Raw genomic sequence first — 24,098 nt, 5'->3', positions numbered from 1 at the left:
GTTACATATAACAATTGGAATATGAAAGTTATTTAATTTATACACAACCATGTTTTCCACTGAAAAATACCTGAACATGTGAGAGCACCAGCATAGCTCTCGCAACATGAGTTTGCTGTACATAGAGGAGGCTAAGTATTCTCAGACACAATTTATTAATTAACAGGGTATTCCTTGAGATATGGCAATCATGGAATTAAAGGGTTTCATAATGAAATTCTATAATTGAGAGATAAATCTTATATCAGAATGATTCAAAGATAAAATTCAACAAAGCTGGTAATTCTTAAGAAGGAACCAATTATAATACAGTATTTAAGCACACAAATTCTGGAGTTTGACTGGATTTTAAATCTGGCTTTGCCACTTAACTAGCTGTGTGCTTTGCCTTCCTTATTTGTATTATTATTGTAATAAAAATAGTACTCACTTGAAAGGGTTGCTGTGAGAATGAAATAGATTAGGATGTGAAAACTGCTTAGAACAGTGGCTGGCATACAGTACGCACCATATGTAAATGTTCACTAGGTTTACTGTAGATACCTCTATCAAAATAGTTATATACTTTTTGTATTTTTCTAGCATTAATAGACTTTTAAAAACATTTACATTTGTCCCATCTTTCGCTTAACTATTTTTACTTTAATAGGAATCACAAATGCACCTTATGTTTGAGGAATAACCATCTCAGTATGTTGTTTTGATCTCTTTATTTTACTTATATATGCTGCTGAACCAGAATTCAAATCCTATAAATACATAACACATTTCTGTTATTCTTACCCAGTACTGTTGGAAGCCCAGAGAAAGTCTGTGTCTTTCTCGCTTGCAAACCCATTTTAATTTGATAAATGAATAGGCTGGAATAGTATCCCATCATCCCTTAGCCATTCAGGCACCACTTACTTTTAAAAGTGAAAGTCAGTCTTCCAGTATTTACATATTTTATAATGAATATTAGCAAAATCTTTATCATCTATTTCTCTAACAGAATTTTACTTGAAGAAATATAGAAATGTTGAAGAAATTGTTAAGTTCAACAGTAATGAAACGATTTAAATTTTGAAAAATAAAATTCAAGTGGGAATTCTAGTCTTTATTACTTTGTACAAGTTGGGAAGGAAGAGGTCAAAATTGGAGATACAGGAAATTGAGGTGAAAGTTTGAAGTCTTGCTTTAATTTATATTCCCTGGTCAAAACCCATTACAACCAAAGTCTCTGTAAATCAAAAAGATTTCTGCTCCCTAGCCGGTACCCTACTAATTTCAGGTATTATTCAATACAAAATAATTCCAGAACTAAAAAATAATTGGAACAGGCTCTTAAAATTGATTATAACCGGATTGACCTGTATGAGGCCATATCCCAGAAGAGTGATCTATCATTTTTCAGCTTTGACTTCCTTTACTTCTTATTTTTTAATAAAGCATAATTTTAATTTAGAGCTTATTAAGTGCATCTGAGTTATGGTTCACTCATGTTTGTAATTAAAGGTAATTTCTCTCTCTCAGAATTTCTTCTTAATTTCCTATAACAGTTCCTTTTATGTATTAAAAAGAGCACTGGAATAGGAGTCAGAAAACTCTAGCCACAGCTCTGTCGTTAACTTCTGTGACCTTGAACCTATCAGTAAGCCTCTCCAGATCTTAGTCTCTTTATCTAGCTTTAAAATGAGAAATGCAAATTAGATAATGTATTAAATTCTGAGATTAAATTTTGATTTTTATTAACTCATTTGCTTTTACTTTTGGCTTTGGCTTAATCAAATCTTAAAACTCAGCACTAATTAATGGCCGGGAATTTACAGAAAAGTCTGCTAGGTTGTGGTGGGAGGACAGAAATATTTTCTGCGTTTGAACATTAGAATTCCTTACCTCGAAGCCAAGACTGAAGCATTATCTGAGGAGGGATTAGAGGCACAATTTTATACATAGTTTCAATGCTTGAAAAAATTAAGTCTAATTGTAGCTTAGACTAGATATCATCATAGCTTTCAGCCAAGTGAGAGTCTTTATCTAAATAGTACTAATTACAGTGATTAATTATACTTTTCTCTAACATTATATACATAATACATGGTTGTTACTCTTACTTGACTTTAGTGGCATATCTAACAGTCTCCATGGGTTGAAGAGCCACATGGCTGTTACGCAGTTTTGTAAAGATATCATGTTATTCTAATGTAGAAATTAGAAGTCTTAAAGAGAGATATTTTGCAAATGGTGTTTGCAAGTTGTAGAGTGTAGTCTGTATAATAGCTGTCTTTTATGAACCAGGGGCTTGTGGCTCCATAGCTTAGCACAGTGCCTGGCACTTAATAAATATTTGTTAAATGAATGAATAAACATTTGGAAAGTTTACATGTAGGTGAAGTGATAGCTATAACAGAGTACAAATTTATTTGAGACTCTTTTATATAGGAAGATTAAAAGTAGTTCATAGTTTGGTTGCCTTTTGAGTGAGAAACAATTTATCTTTTCTCATTTTATTGCATTAATATAGTGAATATCTTGGGTATGAATCACATTGTAGCTAAACAACAACAAAAAAATGGTACCACAGATTCAGTGTATATTATCCAGACTTGCTTTTACTTTTTCTCTCAAACAAGTTGAGGTTTGTTGGTAAATAAACTGTATGAAGAAGGGAATAAGTGCATATTATATTTATCATGACAATTAAGAATCCTGACTCTTTTGATCATCTTTCTCTGGAGCAAATTAATATTGTTTGTTATACTTTAAATTCTCCATTTATAAAGAGGAAATACTGATAAAGAGATACGTACCAAAGCAACATCCATAATTGAAGTACTATTCAAGTTTCAGCTGGCAATAGTTCATTAATAGCATCTGATGTTATATTTACCTTTTAAAGAATAATTGAAGTCATCAGTTTGCTGTTCACCTACTGATTGGATTGGATTTCTATTTTGGATTTTTTTTCATGAAAGGATGAACCATCTCCATGGTTATTTGATAAAAGTTAGGACTCTCCTTTTCCAGAAAATACATATGCACACCTACATACAATTTTTCTATAATTTCAAGTTTTTTGTTAGGTATTCTGAAACTCTTCATAGAGGGGTCTTTGACCATAGGTGTTCTAAAAGTTACACATGAAACCAACGTAAAAACTCTGATCAAAACAAAGTATTTCTGATTCTTGTATTGATATCACCAATGGAATTCTCCCACGTTTAGATTAATACCCCTATTCTCCAATTTCACCATTCTTACAAGTTTGTCTTACATAACTTATTTGATTGTATTGAAAATCCTTTGGGGAAGATTTTTTTTTTTAAAAAGAAACAATTAGTTCTCTAAAAATAGACATAACAAATTTCAACTCACATGATTCACAGAATAATTTGCAATTGATTGATTGAATGGTACCCACTTTTTCCAGTAGATGGCACTAGATTTACATTCTTTCACAGCACGAAAGGGTACTGATAGTAGCACATAGGTGCATTGTGAAAACTTACACAAAAGTATGTAAAGTCCGGTTAAGAACATATGGATTTACAAACTACAAATTTTTCTGCTTATATTATGTTCAAACAATATTTGTGGAGTGCAAAACCTTTTTCCATTTTCAATAGGATTCCAACTCCCTTATGGTTGGATATCTCATTGAAATTGTCTTTCAAGTGTATAGACTTTTTATAAACTAAAACAAGTTTTCATAAATTAACTTATCTTGTATCCAAATAGCTGATTTAACAGTAATTTATAGTTTTATGCAACTACATTTTCTTCAGCAGACCACCCAAGAATTAAAGAAATTTCACATTTTGTTTTGCTATGTTTTGAATTTTATAGAATCTTGAAAATGTTATTAGTTTAACACATTGACTGTTAAGCATGAGTCGGTTTTTGCATGAATTAAAATGTTTTGGGGAACTAAGAAAATTTACATTTAAAATGTTTAATGAGTACTCTGATGTAGCTATATTTTTTCTAAAACAAAATGTTTTAGTAGCTCTATGATATAGTAAAGTTTTAGTTAAAGTTGAAAAGTTGCTATACAGCATCTAATTCCTACATGAGTTTTAAAAGTTATTTGTGCACAAGGCTAAATTATTAGAGAACAATTCATCCGTATGAATAAGGTGTTGGGCATATGGTTTGTTAAATGTGGATTTTTTTAATTTTTGGCTAAATATGAAATAAAGTCTTCATATTATATATTAGTAATTATAAAATACATAACAATATCTAGTAACAACAGAGAGAAAATGAGCATGAACAAAAAGATAAAACAAATTTTAGTTTTGTTTGAGAAATTCACTAATTAGTAATGACTATAAAGAATACAAGACAATCAGATAGACAAAGTTAAATGACTTTCTCTACTATCATTTGGTGATGGAAGCGCCTTTAAAAATTCTCTTTTTAAGAAATAAAAGGCATCCAAATTGGAAACAAAGAAGTAAAACTGTCATTATTTGCAGATGACATGATACTGTAGAGAACCTGAAAGGTTTCACCAAAAAACTATTAGAACTGATGAATGAATTTAGTAAAGTAGCAGGATACAAAATTAATATTCAGAAATTGGTTGCATTTTTATACAGTAGTAATGAGAAATTAAGAAAACAATACCATTTACAATTGCATCAAAAAACAAACAAACAAACAAACGAACAAAAAACTTAGGAATAAATTTCACCAAGGAAGTAAAAGACCTGTATTCAGAAAATTATAAGACATTGAAGAGAGAAATTAAAGAAGATACAAATAAATAGAAACATATACCATGCTCATGGATAGGAAGAATTAATATAGTTAAAATGTCCATACTACCCAAAGTAATCTATAGATTCAATGCAATCCCTACCAAAATACCAATGGCATTTTTCACAGAACTGGAGCAAATAATCCTAAAATTTATTTGGAACCATAAAAGACTCTGATTAGCCATGGCAAATCCTGAGAAAGAAGAACAAAGCTGGAAGCATTACGTTACATCATATCAAAGTATACTACAAGGCCGTAGTAATCAAAACAGCGTGGTATTGGCATAAAAACGGACACATAGATCAATGGAACAGAATAGAGAGCACAGAAATAAATCTATGCCTATGTGGTCATTTAATCTATGACAGAGGAAGCAAGAATTTACATTGGGGTAAAGACAGTCCATTCAATAAATGGTGTTGGAAAAACTGGATAGATACATGCAAAAAAATTAAAGTGAAACACCTTCTTATGCCATTTATAAGAATAAACTCAAAATGGATTAAGGACTTAAATGTAAGACCCGAAACCATAAAACTCCTAGAAGAAAATATGGGAAGTAAACTCTCAGACATTACCCATAGTAATATTTTTTACTGATATATCTCCTCGGGCAGGGGAAACAAAAGAAAAAAATAAGCAAATGAGACTATATCAAACTAAAAAGTTTTTTCACACAAAAGAACCTATCAACAAAATGAAAAGATATCCTACTGAATGGGAGAAGATATTTGTCAGTGATACATCTGATAAGGGATTAACATCCAAAATTAATAAAAACTCATAAAACTCAATACCCAAAAACCAAATAATCCAATTAAAAAATTGGCTGAGGACTTGAATAGACATTACTCCAAAGAGGACATACAGATGACCGATAGACATATGAAAAGTTACTCAGTGTCACTAATCAGCAGAGAAATGCAAATAAAAAACACAATGAGATAACCACCTCACTCCTGTCAGAATGGCTATCATCAATAAATCAACAAATAAGTGTTGGTGAGGATGCAGAGAAAAGGGAACCCTTGTGCACTGTTGAGGGTATTGCAAATTGGTGCAGCCACTATGGAAAACAATTTGGAAGTTCCTCAAAAAAATTAAAACTAGAACTACCTTATGACCCAGCAGTTCTACTTACTCCTTGGTATTTATCCAAAGAAATCTAAAACACTAGTTTGAAAAGATATATTCATCCATATGTTTACAGCAGCGCTATTCACAATAGCCAAGATATGGAAACAACCAAAATGCCCATCAATAGACAATTGGATACAGAAGAAATGGCGCATATATACAATGGAATATTACTCTGCCATAAAAAAGAATGAAATCTTACCATTTGTAAGAACTTGAATGGACCTAGAAGGTATCATATTAAGTGAAATAAGTCAGACTGAGAAAGACAAATACCATGTGATCTCACTTATATGTGGAATCTAAAGAACAGAATAAATGAACAAACAAAACAGAAATAGACTCATAGATACAGAGAAAAAAACTGATGATTGCTAGATGGGAGGGAGGTTGGGTGAATGGGTGAGAAAGTACAAATTGGTAGTCATGGGGATATGAAATACAGTATGGAGAATATAGTCAATAATAGTGTAAAAACTATTTGTAGTGTCAGATGGGTACTAGACATAGCGTGGGGATCACTTCATAAATTATATAAATGCCTAACCACTACACTGTACACCTGAAACTAATATAAAATAATATTGAATGTCAAATATAATTAAAAAAATACAGTCACGGGATGTAAAGTACAGCATAGGGAATATAGTCAATGGTATTGTAATAGCTATGTATGGTGTCAGATGGGTAGTAGACGTGGAGTTATCATTTTGTGACACGTGTAAATGTCTAATCACTATGTTGTTTTGTACACCTGAAAGTAATAAAAAAAACAAATTGGCCCTGTTTCCAAAACTAAAAGACAAAATTTCTCCTTTTACTTACATGCTTTGCAAGAAAGAAAATGCTTTTTGGATCAAGACATGTTTTAAATATTTTCCTAAATTCTAGTCTTTATGGTCCACATTAATGTAAAAATCGTTGCTTTTGGTATTTGCATTAGGTTTTGAAGAGTTGATACGTACTCTTTAGTTCTTTTTGATACTTAAAGAATGGTGATAAAATGACTACAGTGATAAATGAATTCAAAAATCAAATATTTGTAACACAAGTAAAAGATAGAAATGTAAAATGTGATTTCTGTCTTACAGAGTCATTTACATGAATGTTTCATCAGGATGAACATAGTAGCAAACCTCTCCAGTGTCTCAAGAAAAATCATACAGCCTCACAAATGAGAACTTACTATTAAAGGCTAGAATTTTAAGTCATTAGTAGGCTTTAGATGTGGGAAATAAATTTACTCCCAGTATAAAAACGTTTGCTTACAGTGAGAAAACGTTTGCACATTTTAAAACCCCTTAATTTTAAAACTGCCTTAGTTATCAGCTCCCCAATTTCTTCTTTTCCCAATCTGAGTCTGCATTTTATCCTGGCTATTTTTGCTTTGTTAAATCAGCTGATACCGCTTACAAGAAAGACTCTTTGCATTCTTTTCATCAGGATAGGGTATCTACTACCTCGACATACACATTCGATCACACTGCATCTCTCGGGCTGTCTAGACGGAGTTCTCTTCCCTATTTGAATCTCCCCTGGCCCTCTTACCCTGTAGGTTCTGTTTCTACAAACTGTGCGTTTTCTATGTCCCAATTATAACTGGACCAAGTCAGTCTAGATTAGTAAAGTTTGAGAGTATTAATGTCTTTGTCGTTAACTCTCATTACACAAAACTTTGCAGATACTTTTACTATAAGACACACTGTATTGATTGCTTTTCTTATATTTCCTTCTGGAATGTATATTCTCCTGGGGCTTTCCTGTGCTCATCACAGTTCTTGATTTACTGTAGAAGTTTAAGAAATAGTTGTAGAAAGTGTGAATTAATATTAGGCTCAACAGTTTATATCTTCAAAGAATTTATAATCCGGAGAAAATAAAGCAGAAACAACTGAAGACATTTGAGAATAATTGCAAAACACGATGTTAGCCTGTGTAACTAGTACCTTGCACAGTAAATACACTAGTACTAAGGGTATACAGATGAAAAGACTGAGCAGAGTAGTGGTGAGTTAATCAGGGTATTTACTTGGAAGGAAAACTTTCTTGAAAATATTTTCTCAGTTTATCTGTTCAAACCTTCAGTATGGAAACCAGAAGACCAATTTTATCATTCAACTATGCACCACTAAAACACAGGGTCTTGTTTAATTCAAGAAGTTTAAAATGGTAGGTTGCTTGGTATAATGTTCATTGATGTTAATTAGAACTCTGCATGCATCCGTAGAATATAACTGAAGGTGATCTGTAGAACGGTTTTATGTGAATAGGAAAACAGCGAAAAGGCATGAAATGTGATTATTACTATGACAAAGATATGGTTTGTCTTACATATAGAAAAGAAAAATCTTTACTGTAAAAATAAACAGTTGTCTGCTTTCTGACTCCTAAGACCTGGAGTTTTATTTTCTTTGTGTTACATTTAGGGCTTAGAGGACAGATGAAATTAAATTGAACCTAAATGTGAAAATTAAGAATGTTTTTTAAAAAATGGAAACTAAGTTGAGGTACTATTTTTATACTTGCTTTAGTTCTGCATGTTCCCTCCCATCACCTACAAGATTAATCAGAAGGGGAGGGTTATTGAAGTGGTTCAGAATGGTAAAAGCATTGTTTGGCCAGAGGACTTTGCTCTCCAGGCCCATCAAAAATTCATTACGAAAAGCTATCTATTGAGTGTCCTCTTACACATGACTCCAGGTTGGGAATGATGATCTAGCATCTGAAAGGGATGACTTTGGGTACAGGGAGTAAATTAGCAGATTCCATGTTCAAGTTCAGCCAGACAAATACTCTCTGAGAGCTGTTTTGAGTATAGCACTTGCCTAAAAAGAGGCGCTAGTGATCACTAAGATTTCTCTTGGAAGTAAAAAAGGTAATGTCAGATACTGTCTGTACTAAGATACGTAACTCTAAGTTTTGTGGTTTAAAAGCATATGCTTTACATGTTTAAATGGTTGCTGATGTGCTCCATTCATATTCAGGTTTTAGCACCTGTATTGCGACACCTGTCTGTGTCTCTACCACTGGAGTACGAACCTCTAAGTACATTCATCTCTTACATTGGCCATTTACTTCATCTGTTCAGAAATCACTTCCTGCAGCTATCAGCACAGCCAACTTCCTCTCTCCCTTCAGGCTTTGCTCAAATGTCCCCTTCTCAGTGAGACCTACCGTGACCACTCTATTTGAGGTTACAGCCTGTATTTCTAGCACTTCCAATCCTCTGTGCTCAGTTTTGCTTTTCTCCTTCCTGTATACTTATCACATTCTAAGAGACTATGTAATTTACCTATTTTCATTGTGTTTCGTCTGTCTTCCCCTACCCCTGCTGCTTTTATGGGATCTCCATGATAATAAGATCTTAATTTTGTTCACCAGTATATCCTACGTACCTATATCCTAAGTACCTAGAATAATGCCAGTATATTGTAGGTAATAAATAATTATTGAATGAATAAGTGAATGAGTATATTTTAGCGCAGTGCCTGGCATGTTCAACATTTTTGATGACTTAAAAAAAAAAATAGTAAGAAAAATGTCGGATCAGTGGTCTTCAAAGTAAGCCCTGCAACCGTAGTTTCATGGAAACCAGAGTACTTCAGTACTCTGTCATGACATCGAGCATTTCTTCCCCGCGGTTTGCATTTCTTTTTTTTTTTTTAAAGGCTTTTTTTGAATTACTGGCATGCAAAACAAGCAAACATGAAAAAAATGGTTCATGGGATATATTTTACATTCTCTTCTAAAAATGTACTAGATATGGCTTTTATAAATGCCCACTTATTTAGAAATTCCTAACACTACTATATGAATAAAAGTTTGTTCAGATTTCCAATTTGACAGACTAATGACCAACTGAAAATTGAAATTTATTTGTGAAAATTAAAGTATACCATTTTAAAATATAGTGGCAAGATATTTCAACATGAATTTTACTGTTCTAACTCAGTAAACTCAAAGCAAAACAAGATAGTCTTATTATCTCATTCATTTATTATCTTGGGAAAATATTTAATAGTTTCATTTTTTCTGATCCTGGAAGCAAAATTAAAGTTATGGGATCTTTAGGTTTTGTTTTGATTTTTTGCACTGAAATATAAGATTTATGACTTAAAAGTGCTCTAAGATTTAGGTAACAGATCTGATTTACTTCTTAACAGGAAGTTAAAAAGCCTTTCAAAGTTTTATAGAGTTTGTGAGAATCCTGTTTGAACCTTGTCACTGACCCAGTGCTGAAGGAATGAACACAGGGAAAACAGACATTAGCTAATAGACAAGTGTATTTATTTTTTCTGGATGTACTGTGGCGATCATAACTTTTTGCCCTTGTTATCTTAAGTAGTTAGTGATAGTTTTTAAGCTGAAAGTTATTGCATAATTAAAGAAGAAAGTTGCATCATATTTTTTTCCTCACAGAAAATATAATGACCATGGGCTTTGCAATCAGATAGCCCTGGGTTTGAGTTGATATATCTATTTGCTATTTTCCTTAGTAAAGTATGGTACACCTCTCCGAGCCTCAGTTTCTGTATCTGTAAAATGGGTATGACACCTACCTCCTAGAATTATTGAGAGGTTTAAATGTGGTTATATAAATGTGCCTGGCACATAGTAGGCACTAATGAGTTTTCTTTTTTCAATTCCTATTTTAATCATTTTTAGAGATGTGAGGAAAATATTCTTCTGAGGGAATTATTATAGAAACATAATTACCAATAAAATATTGCAGCACCTGAAATACCTGACCTGGCTACATTGCAAGATACAGTTTTAACTTCAGAATTTACTGTCATCAAAATGATAGTGTGATTTGCATTTATTCAGCCAGTGTTTACTAAGTGATAATTGCTGTGAGCCTTATAGCAGACCTGTGGGGGTAGCGATACAAAGTCAAAGAGACTGACTTGCCTACGGTGACTGGGAAACAGAGCCAGAATGTGAATTCTTGCTGTCAGTTTATTATGACTGAGAGCAAGAGTTCCCCAATATTCCCCAATAAAAAATGTTAAAAAAAAAAAAAAAAAGACTAAATTTGTTAAAAAAAAAAAAAAAAAACTTGCCATTAGAACTTGACAACACTGGCTCGGAGGCTACAGCATGGAACAAGCCTCAATAAAGAAAGAGACTTTGGGCATATTTCAGTAAATCAGTAAATAAACACCCTTGTATTGGGTTCACGATGGATCTTATCTAGGCCAAAGTTACTTTGTGGGGAATGGTGTTATGATTAGATACCAAAGTGGCAATATTACCCCCTCAAATATACTTTTGTTGCATGTGTATACACATACATGCACTCCTGCCTTCAAAGTACTCCATTAAACATTTAAATAAAGAGAAAAATCTTTCCGTAACATACTTCTAAGCCAATTTAGAGGTCATTGAACAGATGTCATATAATACTAATGTTAAATTACCCTGTGTAATAAGAAAATTACAGTACCTAAGTGAAGATAGTAAAGGGAAACCATCCAACGAATTATTCTAGAATTTCAAAATGCAATGATTTCTTCAAAATTAACAGTGGCACCATATGACTTTAGAAAAGTGAGTCTGATAGGAAGAAGGGAAATCAGAAACAAAAGTGAAGCTTTTCTATGTTTATATATGCCAATTTTGGGTTATGATGCTAAAGAGCTAATGTAATGGTATAGCTTTCAATTGTCCAGGAAGTATATTATTATTATTAAACTATGTGGCAAGAAATTTATTAAAATCTGACTAACTTCTCATTGAGTTGTTTAATATAAAAATCACAATAGTTGTTTCTAGTCTACATATACTTCCTTTTGCTATTAGGTACACTTTAAAAGCCTAATTATTTTGAGAACACAGTATGACCAAAGAATAAAAATGTACAAAGTTGACAACTTTAAATAAGCACTAGTATTTCTTAAGGAACAAACCTCACTTACAGTTAGGAAACAATATTTATATTTAAGGTTGAAAAGCCAGGATGTAGGAAAATTTTGCTAATTTGAAAGATGACCTTTAAGTGCACCAAAACCAAATAATTTGTAGGCTATGACATAGGGCACATTCCTACAAAATTTGTGTGAATACTGCTTTAGTGGTTCTTGAAAGACAAACAAAGAAAGCTGGAATGAAACCTCTATCCCCCTCCCAAATAAGATGGAGACTAACAAAAGAGTACAGCAGCACTCTTTCAAAGCTTGCCATTAAAATGAGGTCTCTGTAGCACAGTTAATGAGATGGTTCATAGTGGAAAATAATCTGTTTTTAAGAATGTTTAGATCAAAAGTAATTTCTAATCTATGAAATAAAGTCTCTTCAATACCCTTCATTCATCAGTAAAGCTTTTATGTTTGTATTATTTACTTCAATCAGATGTTTTCAATTTTACCTTTTCTCCTTATACAAATACTTGACATGGTTTGTCAATACTGACCAACAGTTTTATTCTTTTTCTTCAGAAAAGAGAATTTTTGAGAGAGAGAGAGAGAATGAAAAAGAGAGAAACATCTTTGCCTAAACGATTTGCAAGCATCTGTGCTTAAAGCTACTTTTTATGAACACTCCTTAGTAAATGACTCAAGGTAAAAAAGCAGAAAAGCATCCAATGTTAGGAAATTGCAATCCAATACCATGTAATTTAAACCTGCAGTTGCTTCTCTTGTACTAAATGACATACAGATGGGTAGCTTAGTTCTCTCAACTTTGGGAACACAATTGGTCTTTTTGTATGAATGAACATGTATTAACAAAAATATTTTGGACAGAAATGTTTAATTCTAATTGTACAGATTTTAATTATCCGTGCCATTGGAAAGAATCATTTTAACCAAGATATTTTGTCGTGTTAAATTCGCAATTAATAATTCTTTTGGAACAAACTCAACAAAGATGCAACCCTTCCAACAAAGAAAGAAATAAAAACAAAAAGATAATTCTCAAGAAGTCCATAGTGAATCGAACAGAAAATCGCCCATCCCAGTCAATGGATTATTTAAGAAAGAGCATTCTGTGCTCAAGCTGTGGAGAGGCCTGTTCTGACATGACAAACGTTTCTCAGGAATACATTTCTATGTACCCCTTGGAAAATATTAACCGTGTAAGTAGTAGGTGTTTGGATAAAGCCTAGTGTAATATGGGGTCCAGTGAGATGAGAGACCAACATGCCATTGGTGACAAGCCAGCTCTTCCTGTGGGTCTTTCCAGGCCCAAGCAGGCCCAACATGTGTTGTGGAGCGTCAAGAAACGCGCTGTTTGACAACCCACAGGCCTCCGCTGAAGTGCACCTTTCTCTTTGCCTCTGGGGTGCTCTTTTCCTGCCTCCATATTTTCTCCTAGAGAATCAACCACTCTGTGTTGGTGGCCTCGATTCTGGAAGCTGATAACCTCCTTCAAGCCCACCATCAGGGGTACCCGGTTAGTTTTCTCCTCGTTTAATTCCAGTGATCTCACATACTGTGACATTAGGTGCCTTAACAGTAAAAGAAGTAGAAAGCATTTCTACTCCTAAGTCATATTTCTTTATATTTCAAAATAAGTTGAGATTAATATTCAGGAAACTAAGCAAGTTTTCTTTTAGCAGTTTCAAAATATGATAGGAAATATTTGCAGGTAGGGCCATCTGTAAGCCTCTTTCTTACTGTGATGGATGGCAAAGAAAAGCGATTTTACTGCAGCGAGTAAGGGTTGCTTTGTCCTGGAGTTATATTTCTTTTCGCTCATTTGTGCAGGTAAAATAAAATACTACATATAAACAGGTGTTGTCTGAACCTTTTACTGCAGTCTGTATAGGTTGAAATAAAAGCTGCCATTGTTATTAGAATCACATTAAAATTATTTCACCATTCAAATACACTTAATCAGTGAAGTGTTCCTAAATATACTTTGCAAAAAGAAAATGTAGGTCTCTAAATAAAATCACATTCATTTTTCCTTTTCTCTTTGTCTTTCCCCCCTCCCTATTTTTCTCACCCTTTCTTTGGAACTTCTTGAATCTGCATTAGTGTAAATGCCTTCTCCTGGAGTCTATGAAAAATTTCTTGCTGCCTGTTTAACATGGTAAGATACAGTCTTTAAAGAGATACTTGTTTTTAAGAACTCTACAGAACCTAGTGAAGTAGCTGATAGAATCACAGAGAACAAAAATTGCTACTCGTGCAAAAATATATCTTTAGGGTTTAAACAAAAATAAAGATGGTATTTAAATCACCGAGAATGGAAACTGAATGATGAAGGTTTGAAATTATTCTACCTAAGTTGCAAAATTATTGAAGGGAGAATTATTGTTTAACATAATATGCCCATCATCTTATATATACAGTGTAAATACTTGTAAATAGTTTTTAAATTCGTTTGAAAATAAAGAATTTCAAGGTATTGGAAGACAGAAAGGACGTACTACCAACTTATGAATGGCCAATGAGTTTTTATGACATGCTAGCAGTTTTGGCTACAGCATATTGTCAGTGCTCCAATGGAATCACCCGAATCTTGAGAAACACTGTGTTTTAAACAGAGAAATAATCAGCTGTAGTTCAGGTAAGTTTGTACGTTACGGACTGATCTGGTCACTGACAAGTGACTGCAGAAACTATGTTATGGCGGCCAGCCAAAGCAATTATTTAGGATTCAAGCTAAAAATCCTCCTTCTCCCATATCCTTTCTCTTTCCAGGGTCATGTAGGGATAAAAAGACCTGTAAGGTGGTCTTTTCTCAGCAGGAACTGAGGAAGCGGCTCACACCCCTGCAGTACCATGTCACTCAGGAGAAAGGGACCGAAAGGTAAGGTGAGCTGGAAGAAAAAGTCATTATGCAAGAGCTCTTGCCTTCGTTCTCCCCCACCCCCTCTGCCTTTGAATCCTCTTCCTTGACATTTAATTTACAGAATTCTACACTTATTTGCTAAAGTCTACAAATTAATATCCTTGAAAAGGTTTGAAAATGGTATTGTTTAGGTTAAGACTAAGTTTTATTTATTCTTTCCCCCATTTAATGAACACTCTATCTTATGTAAAGTCACAAGGCTTTTATTAAGGGCCTGTTTTTAGTTTACTACAAAATGTGTGGAAGTAATAGCGATTTAGGTACATTTTTTGGGAAGACATCACAGTAAGCAAAACCATGAGGGACATGGCACTGTGCCAGGATGCTGAAATTGTGAAGGTGGCCATTGTAAGTATAGACGTTTTGGCTGCAAAAAGAAGGTAGCATAATTTAGTTCCTTTCTACCCCACTCCAATTTCTTTTTGAAGCACATGTGGAGAAAGTATTTATTGGCTCATTTGTGGTTGGAATGTCAAAAATTTTCAATAACTGCCCTCACATGGCTTTGGTCCTTGGAAGTTCGCCCTAAGTCCTGAAAAAAGAGTTTGTTCACTTCCAAGACTCTTTTTAGTGAATAAAGTCTCTCTCAGCTGATTCCAGCTTAAAGGTAACTTGCCAAGGTCCAACCATTTTGTTGTCTAATTTATACCATGGAGCTTGGCATAAGGCCGTAACTTACCTCTGATCCAAATTTATTAATGATGTAACTTCTTGTTTTCATTCATGAACTGAAAGAGCTCTTTACCACACATGGGGTTCTTGTTAATAGGCAACACTCTCTTCCTGTCACAGTGGATACTGTTTACTGAATTTCCCAAGTGTTGAATCCCTGGACAAAGTCCACCCTCACTGCACAATGAGTTAGCCATGCACTTCAGTCTCAGCCCAGGGCTTCGACCCATCCTGTTGTGTACATGACTCGCAAAATGATTTAATGCACGCAAACAACTAGAGATTAGGTCATTCTTAAAAATTCTGTTTATAAAAAAATTGGACCTCATAAAGAGGGTGAAAGGATAATAAAAACAAGCTGCAGAGCACATAGACGTTTTGTTGGGCTAGCACAGCTGATTTGTATTAGCTGAATGACCTCCTACCCTTTAAGATTGTTAACTTAGAAAAATATTCCCTTAAAGCTGCAATATTCCTTTTCAAACCAAAAAATAAGACTCCTTCCACTTGAAGTCTTTGGATCCTTCTGCGTTTTCTGGTATACGCACTCTTGGACACTGTAGAGTAGCAGAAATCTTATGTAATAATGTTTTTTTTTTTTTTTTTCTGTGATTCTGAGCTACAAGCTTTTTTGCTTTTTTTTTAATAGGAGAAAATTTTTTCTAAGCATTACGTAACTATATGGTTTGATATTTTTTTTAAAAAAAATTTTATTTAACCTGTACTAGTTTGGATAAGTTCTATGTACGTTTTAGTATATAGATTTGAAATATATTAGTAATGTTCAGATTTCCATCTGTTTGGTCTATTCTCATTATAGGACAAAAAGCTCTTGAAAGATTTATTAGAGAAAGATATTTTAAGCAAATACATTCTGTAAGAAATAATGCTAAGTTTAATTTTTTAATGCTCTCTTTATTGTTTGTCAGTGCCTTCGAAGGAGAATATACACATCACAAAGATCCTGGAATATATAAATGTGTTGTTTGTGGTACTCCATTGTTCAAGTAAGTATGTTAAAAACCTATGGGTATGGACGTATCACAGATGGCAACAAACTAGTTATTGCTTGTTCATATTAGAATTTTTACATTACTCAGTTTTCTTTTTTCTATTATTTCTATTTTCTCCTCTCCCACAAAACAAAAGTAATTATTGACGTTCATGATAAATTACCAGTTTGGTAGACTGGTTGATATTGCACTATTCGCATCTTTAAAATACCCAACATTAACTTGTTCATTGCAATAACCGTGATGCTTAGCAGAACTATGAAAGAGATTTTGGTGAGCGTAAAAATGTTTATGTATTTATTGATTTTTCTATCAGCAAATGATGGTCCTAAATTAATTTATTGGATGGACCTTAATGAAAGTTCTTCATGTACATCATTCAGACTGAATAATATCCACCAAGTTGATTATTCATACTTCTGTAATGAAGGGCACTACCTGTATTGGAGGTAACATGGGAATTACAACAAATACGTACACATATATAAGCAAATTATGTAATAGGAGTTTAACAGCTTCTGCATTGATCAAAAAACTTTATTTGAAAGATCCCAATAGTTTACTATAAAACAAGCAGTATACAGACTTTTCCACCAAAATAGTTAATTCAGACAGTATATTCTGGAGATTATGGATCTTATTCAAGAAAGGAAAATCTTTACCAAAAATTTATCTAGCTGGAGAAAATCCTAAAAGCTCTGTACGTCCCATGAGAATGCTGATTTGGGGGAATAAAAAGACAGAAACCTTAACTGAGAGTAAATATCATTTATTTAAAACAGAATTACAATTTTCTTAGGGGAAATGAACAAACAAGAATCTAATACATGTAGCATATAAAGCATACTTACTATCTCTCCATAAATGTTTCCTTTTGAAAATGCTAGCATTTACAGATTTTTCAAAATATCAGCAAATAAGTTTCTTTGAATTTTTTCTTCAAGTTTTAAGCTCTTCTTATCTTGCATAAAACTTATTGTACATTAGTGTTGGTTGAGAATCTGCTCTGATTTCTTTTGTATTTATTCTTCATGTTAAAGCCAGCCCTTCAAATTGTCACCCATTTCCTCTCAGAAAACACACATCCTTTATATTTCAACACCTTTAGCTTGTGTCATAATAGTAGATGTAACACTTGAGATAGTTGCTGAGCCATGTTCAACTTGTTAATATCCCAAATGGTAAAAATTGGCCATATCCTCTTTACTTTTTGTTTTAAGATTCTCCACCTCTTTTCCTATCATGTGATCAGTAGAGTAATGGATCTAAGGAAAACTGTTTTAAATAAGAAACAGAACCACTGTAAATGAAGGATTTAACCCATATGAGATTTTGAGTCACAAAAACTAAAAGCAAGACCTTTATCCAAACATAGGTACTGGCGGGGGTCAGGGAGTTTACCATTTGATGTGATATTGCCTCGATTTCCTTTAGCATTCTTGTAAGGAAAAGCTTTTCTGAGCTTTTAAGGAATATGGTTTAATGTGGTTATTCTACCTTTTCTTTTAATTGTCTGTTTTTTCTCCTTACTTGGTTTCCTGTCAGTTTTCGGGGGAAAGTATCCCTGCTTTAGCCTCCACTGTAGAGAATGGTGCTTCATTGACATGGTTCTCTTCAGACCGGAGAACTTGTACCCTGGTGCCCACAAAACTTCCTAGGGGTCACAGGGCATGGTTTTGAGGGAATCCATTTTCTGGCCCTCAACTTCTATACGCGTATGTACACTTTTCTGACACTGATGTGTCTGAGAGCATCTGTGAGTGGCCACCTCTTCCTTCCTATCTGTCATCATCAACCTTCTCCCACTTCACAAAAGATGGCATACCTTTTACTCATCCCAAATCTTGCTATGATTTGTTGTCACAGGGTAAAATCTCTAAGGTATCAAGAAAAATGACAGCATTCCTTCTGAAGGAGAGACCCATGAAAGCCAGGCCAAAAAAATATTGAAAAATTTTGAACTGGTAAAAAAATATTGAAATAGTATTTCACCTTGGCAAGGCTCAGTCTGCCCGCCTGCCGCCGGCTTATTTATCTCTATATGTTGTCTGAGATGCAGCCCAAGGAATCGTTTCCCCTGCAACCCCCACCCTCCCACTTTCCTTTCCCTGGGGCTGAGATCTAGACCTTGCAGAGAGGGCATGGTGGTAGCCTACTAAACAGCAGAGAAGTCACTGTGGGGTCATGATAATGCAACTTTCCAGAAATCCGCCTTTTGGAATTTGCTGGCAATCTACCCTCTGGGGTGCTGGGGAAGCTGTTTCAGGGAGGAGTCTCACTGGAGGCCCTCCACTACAAAGCTACCTGAAGGGAGTGCCAGGGACAGCTGCTGGCTGTGCCCCAGAGCAGGCTTCTGCTGCAGGAGCCTGCCACCAGAAGGCTGGATGCTGGAGAAGCGGCCTGCAGCAGGAGCCCAGTGCTGGGGAAGCTGTGTACACTGGAGGAGCTGGGCGTGGGACAAGCCACTCATACTGCAGCAGCTTGGCACTGGACAAGCCGCCCGCATTGCCAGGGCCTGGAAGTAGAGAAGCTCCATGTGTTGCAAGAGCCCGATGCTAGAAAAGCCATCAGCTGTGCAGGAGCCTCTTGAGCAAGCTTACTGAAACCAGGAAGGACCAACCTTTCTCTCCTGCAATCTTTCTCCTGTCTCTTCTGAAAAAGTTTAATGTCAGCTGACAAAGAAAAAAAGCTATTTAAAGGTCCCAGATCCATATTAGCAGAGCAAGCAGGGGAGATTTAGAGGGGAGAGTCAATAAATTGATAACTGGCACAGAATCTGTGTGTATATATATATATATATATTTTTTTTTTTTTTTTTTTTTTTCTTCTTCAAAATTCTTGTAGGGGTCCATGAGCTTAAATTTGAAAATCACTCACTAGTCTAGTGAATCAGTGGATCACTATCAGACACCCTCTTGAGATAGCTGGTTTCATACTTTGAACACAAATTGTAGGAAACAGTTGAGGTAGGGGTGTGTGTATGTGTGTGTGTGTGTGTGTGTGTGTGTGTGAATGTGGGAAATTGTGTGGAGTGTTGTCAGCGGGGAGGGAGGGAAGAAAATCAGGCAGAAAATACTAAATAGTGGGACAATATGATCAATAACAGTAGGAGGGAAACTTACAGGAAATAGATCAAAATAAGAAAGAAGTGCTGAATTTGAAAATGCTTAATCATTAGCAGTCTGAAAAGGTTATTTTCCTAATTGCCATTTCTGTTATCTTACACTCTGTGTGTGTGTGTGTGGTGCATTCACATATTTGTATGATCTCTTCATTTACTTGACTGACATATATATGTTTTGCCTCCTTACAAAAAAGACCATTCAATTATTATTGCATTTTCATACTTTACCCTAAATATATTCCCTCTCAACAATATACTGCTTTCTTACTGCTTAGCAAGTACAAGAACCTTATTCACAGACTGCTTATAAACCAAATGTGTAATTTATTCCATGGTTCACATTTTCTTTACATTCACAAATTCTACCAAGCTAGTTTATTTCTCATAGAGTACTGCTGACTTTCAGTTACTAAATTAACTGACAGAAGTAAGAATGTTCTTTCCTCTGGTTATTTGAACTTGTAAAATTTCATAAAATGAATTTATTGCGTATCAGATAAACCAGAGAAGGCACTGGTGAAATACTTTAATTCAGAAAGTATACTTCACCACTTTTATTTTGCTTTGACTGACACTTTGCCAGGTGTTGTGAAACAAATAAATCTATGAACCATTTTCTCCGTAAGGTCCTTATAGCTTTGTTAGGAGTGAGAAGAAAAATACAACAAACACTTACACAATATGCAAAGATAATGTTAGTATCTATCCAACTGTGCCTGTTTGAAATGCTGTCATTGTAACAGGAAGGTATATGACTGCATCAAAGCAGGGCCCGTTGGTGTGGAGGACGTAAGACCACACTTTACCAGGCAGAGAGAAGGGTTTAGTTTTTGACAAGTAAGGATTTGCCTGATTGCGGATGCCATATGAGAAGAGGAATTAGAAATCGGACCAAAAGTGGATTTTTCAGGAAAATAGTTAGGAGACTGGTCCAGTAGGAGTGGGGAGGTGAGTTATGTTGGGAGTAACGGGAGACAGGGCTGGAGGTTAAAGGCGACCTCCATGAAGGAAGCCTTTGGACACCAGAGAAGACGTTTCAATTCCTACTTGAAATCTAAGCCCTGGCATCTTTTCCTCCAGAAAGCCAGGGAGAACTTTGGTGCCCTTCATGTCTGCTCCCATAGCACCTTGAATGCACTTCCACCATTGCACTTTTGACTTTGTTTTGCAATTATCTGTCTATAGGGCGGTCTGCCCACTAGTACGTGAATCCCCCAGTGGCAAGGCCATGTCTGAGTCATATTTATATCTGTAGTCCCTGGCATGTCAGCATTACTAAGAAATTGTTTGTTGATCAGAGGCATGTCTGAACATTGTGGAGAAATTTTGAATAAGACAATAGCATGATGAAAACAGGAAGTAAGCCATCATAATGTACAAGGTAGATTTCTGGGGCTTTTGAAAAGAGAAGGAAATAGGGGTATAATAGCTTCAATGCGACCTTTTTTTCCCGTGTTAGCCGATAAACCTCAGTATCTATGGGTAACCAGCTCCTGATAACGTTGTTTAACACTTTGAAGAACCACACAGGATAGTTTGTATTCTGTGTACAATTACCTACCGGGCCTTGCACTGAATTAATAGCTCCTTTTATATAGGTCCTCTAATGTAATAATAAGAATAAACTAAAACAAAGGGTAACACTTATATAGCACTTACCAGATGCCAGGCATGGTTTTTAGTGCTGTATGTATTTTAGGTTTTTTAATCTGCACAACACATTTCATAGATGAAGAAACAGAGAGGATAAGTACCTGGTGAAGATCACACAGCTGGTATACTGATGGATTTAGAATAGTAACACTCAAACTTTTAGGGAAGAGGAAAGCTAAAGAATCTTAGGAAAACAAAGTTTTACTGTTTTCTTTGGTCACTCTAGTCTGGTAATGTTTTGCTCTGCACAATTGGAACAAATGGAACACACACATACACACACACAGACCCTTCAATTCCTTGAAAAATCTGTATTTGTCATAGTACTTAGTTTGAAAATTGAAGATCATTCTAATGTAGGTAGGGCTGAACAAAGAGTGAATAGACCCATCCCTCAGGTCATCAGGAGCCTGGGCTTCGGCTGCTGGGGCGCTTAGGGAAACCCCTTGCAATCCTGACCAGAAGAAACAGCCAATGTTAAATAAGCCGGAAAGCCTTTCAGCATCTGTGAGGTAGGGCAGCGGCTGGATTTATGGGCAGGAGTTTAGTTATTGAAACTAGAAGATCATTTTATTTTCACTTATTGACTCTCTGTTACATTTTCTCAAGTGGCTATATTCCAAATTTTCATCACTGTTTTTGAAAAAAAAAAATTGGGGGGGGGGGAGAAGAGGCAACCGATACGTAAGTGATTGTAAATATCCTTCCCTCTGTCTTAAAATTTCTTTATCTTCATTTACTTCCATCAGAACACGCATGGGCTGAACAGCAACTGGTAGTAACAGTTAAATATTAGTCCAGATGTGTGAGCTCAGATTCATCACCTATAAAATGGGGAAAATAAAACCAAACAGGTGTAAGAACTAAATGCAGAAAAGTTCCTATATGGTAGGTATTCTACAAATGTTAAATTCAAGTGCCCTTGACCAAGTGTTGGGAACATACCATGCTATCACAACAGCCCAAGAAATTCCTTATAATGTGAGAAAGTGCAGGCTTTATTAGAGAGAGTCTGTCTGTTAACAGTATATATTAGCGTGATGAGTCACTGCTCCAGCTGTGTTGCTACATTTCAAATGGAACTCTGCTACGAAACTATTCACACATGCTACATTTCACATGAGCCTCCTGTGCAATTTTATTCTAGGCTACTAGAATATTTAAGCCGCTTTTCAGCTCTTTAAGAATATAAGCCCTTTCACTGAAGAAATTCCAGTTCAGTGCCACACACAATTTACTCAACTATGCTATTCCATGTATGCTGCTCCATTTACTACTACAGGAGACTTCCAACACAATCTTTTCCCCTTCTGATATAATGCTGTGTGTGTGTGTGTGTGTGTGTGTGTGTGTGTGTGTGTGTGTGTTGGAGGCAGAGGGGGAATGTAAAAGCAGGGAGGGGGAAAGAGGAGGGGAGTAGGGAGAGAGAGTTTTCCATTCTTACTCTCTATTCAAATCCCATTTTCTCAACCCTTCTTAACACTATCCATATGATACGTACTCATAAACCATTCCAGTCACTATGGAATTCTACTAGGGAGAGTAACATGAACTTAATTTCGAGTTTTCTTTTTATGGAACTCTAGCTGGAAATGGCTCATAATTCCAGCAAATGTTTCTTAACTGTTAACAAAATGCATTTAACTTGAATTTAAAAGATTTGAATTGCCCTTCACCTCATTCTAAATCCTTTAACAAAGTAGTCATTCCAGTACAGTGAAACCACTCTGAAATGAACAAGATTTCTGAGTAGTGGCTTAAACTTTCATTATACCTAAGTAACTCATATATTATTTTGAAGAGAATATAAAATTGATTCCTCTCATCCCATTGACCCTTCCTCTCTTGTGCCTACGTACAATGGTTTCAGGAAAAGTATCTAGAACAGAGGAGTTACTTTCCTATATTCATTTCATCTGAAAGCTCAGGATAAGATCACAGCTATATTGAAAGACTTTCTGGAGTTACTGACAAAGATAGGGAGCAACAAACATTGCGAATGCCTGACTCATTAAACTACCAGGAAAAACGAAAGAAAAGCATAAAGGGCATAAAAGTATAACATAAAATTAAGGAAAAAACATCTCCATTTTTGAGAAATTGGAAAACTATGGCAAGGCATGATTCAAACTTTCACAATGTGCAAAGATTATTATAACTGCATTTTTCTATTTCAAAGTTATATACACACACATATAGGAACAATTGAAGCAATAGGTACACATAAAACCCATGGATACCTGAAAGTGTGAGCATGAGTGTGTGTGTGTGTGTGTGTGTGTGTGTGTGTGTGTACATATGTGTGTTTAGGGGGAAGAAAAGTGGGGGATAGACAATCTCGCCTTACATCACTTAAATCACAATCCTAGTTCTTCAGTTAATTTTTCTAATGTACGCAGAAATAGCTTAGATTCTTTCTAGTGAGTTAGAATGCATAGTTAGAGTAAACTGAGAAACATAATAGGTAAAAGTTCTATCTATAATTCATGTACATTTATCTTGTTTGTATAATCCGAAAATTCATGAATCAGAAAATTCGTGAATATTTATTCTACTTTACAGAATTTGAAATTACTTAAAGATAGTTTATGAAAACTAAGGTACAAGTTTTTGGCAAGTACTTCTGAGGCAACCCACAAAGCTGCTCTTCTTGTAAAGGAATAATTCTTTTTTCAAAACGTGGTCACTGACTAAGAATTGCATAAACATTCAGATACATACTTACAATGCTGACCCATCACGTAACATTATCAAAGAAAAGTGCAGAAGCCATCCAGAGTACCAAGTGGAAACATAGTGTTGTCAAGTTCCAGCACAGACTTGCTACATACCCATGAGCAAGTCACTTAAACATTCCATCATTTTTCTCATCTGTAAAATGGTGAGAATAACATCAGCGCTTTCTGACTCATAGCACTACCATATCAAATGAAATAATTACACATGCATGTGCTAAA

General features: G+C 34.9%; 1 protein-coding gene across 2 annotated transcripts in view; it reads left to right on the top strand.

Moving 5' to 3' along the window:
• MSRB3 (methionine sulfoxide reductase B3) overlaps positions 1-24,098 on the top strand; it is a 151,374-nt gene that overhangs the window by 32,119 nt on the left and 95,157 nt on the right. For both annotated transcript variants that reach the window (XM_019732461.2, XM_074325457.1), the window contains exons 2-3: positions 14,529-14,637; positions 16,281-16,358. In XM_019732461.2, coding sequence (XP_019588020.2) covers positions 14,529-14,637; positions 16,281-16,358 — 187 coding nt within the window. The remainder of the gene's footprint in view (positions 1-14,528; positions 14,638-16,280; positions 16,359-24,098) is intronic.

The sequence above is a fragment of the Rhinolophus sinicus genome, linkage group LG02, assembly GCF_036562045.2.
Source record: "Rhinolophus sinicus isolate RSC01 linkage group LG02, ASM3656204v1, whole genome shotgun sequence".
Taxonomy (NCBI): Eukaryota; Metazoa; Chordata; class Mammalia; order Chiroptera; family Rhinolophidae; genus Rhinolophus; species Rhinolophus sinicus.
The sequence above is the reverse complement of the archived record's forward strand: the minus strand, read 5'-3'. Positions and strand labels throughout refer to the sequence as shown.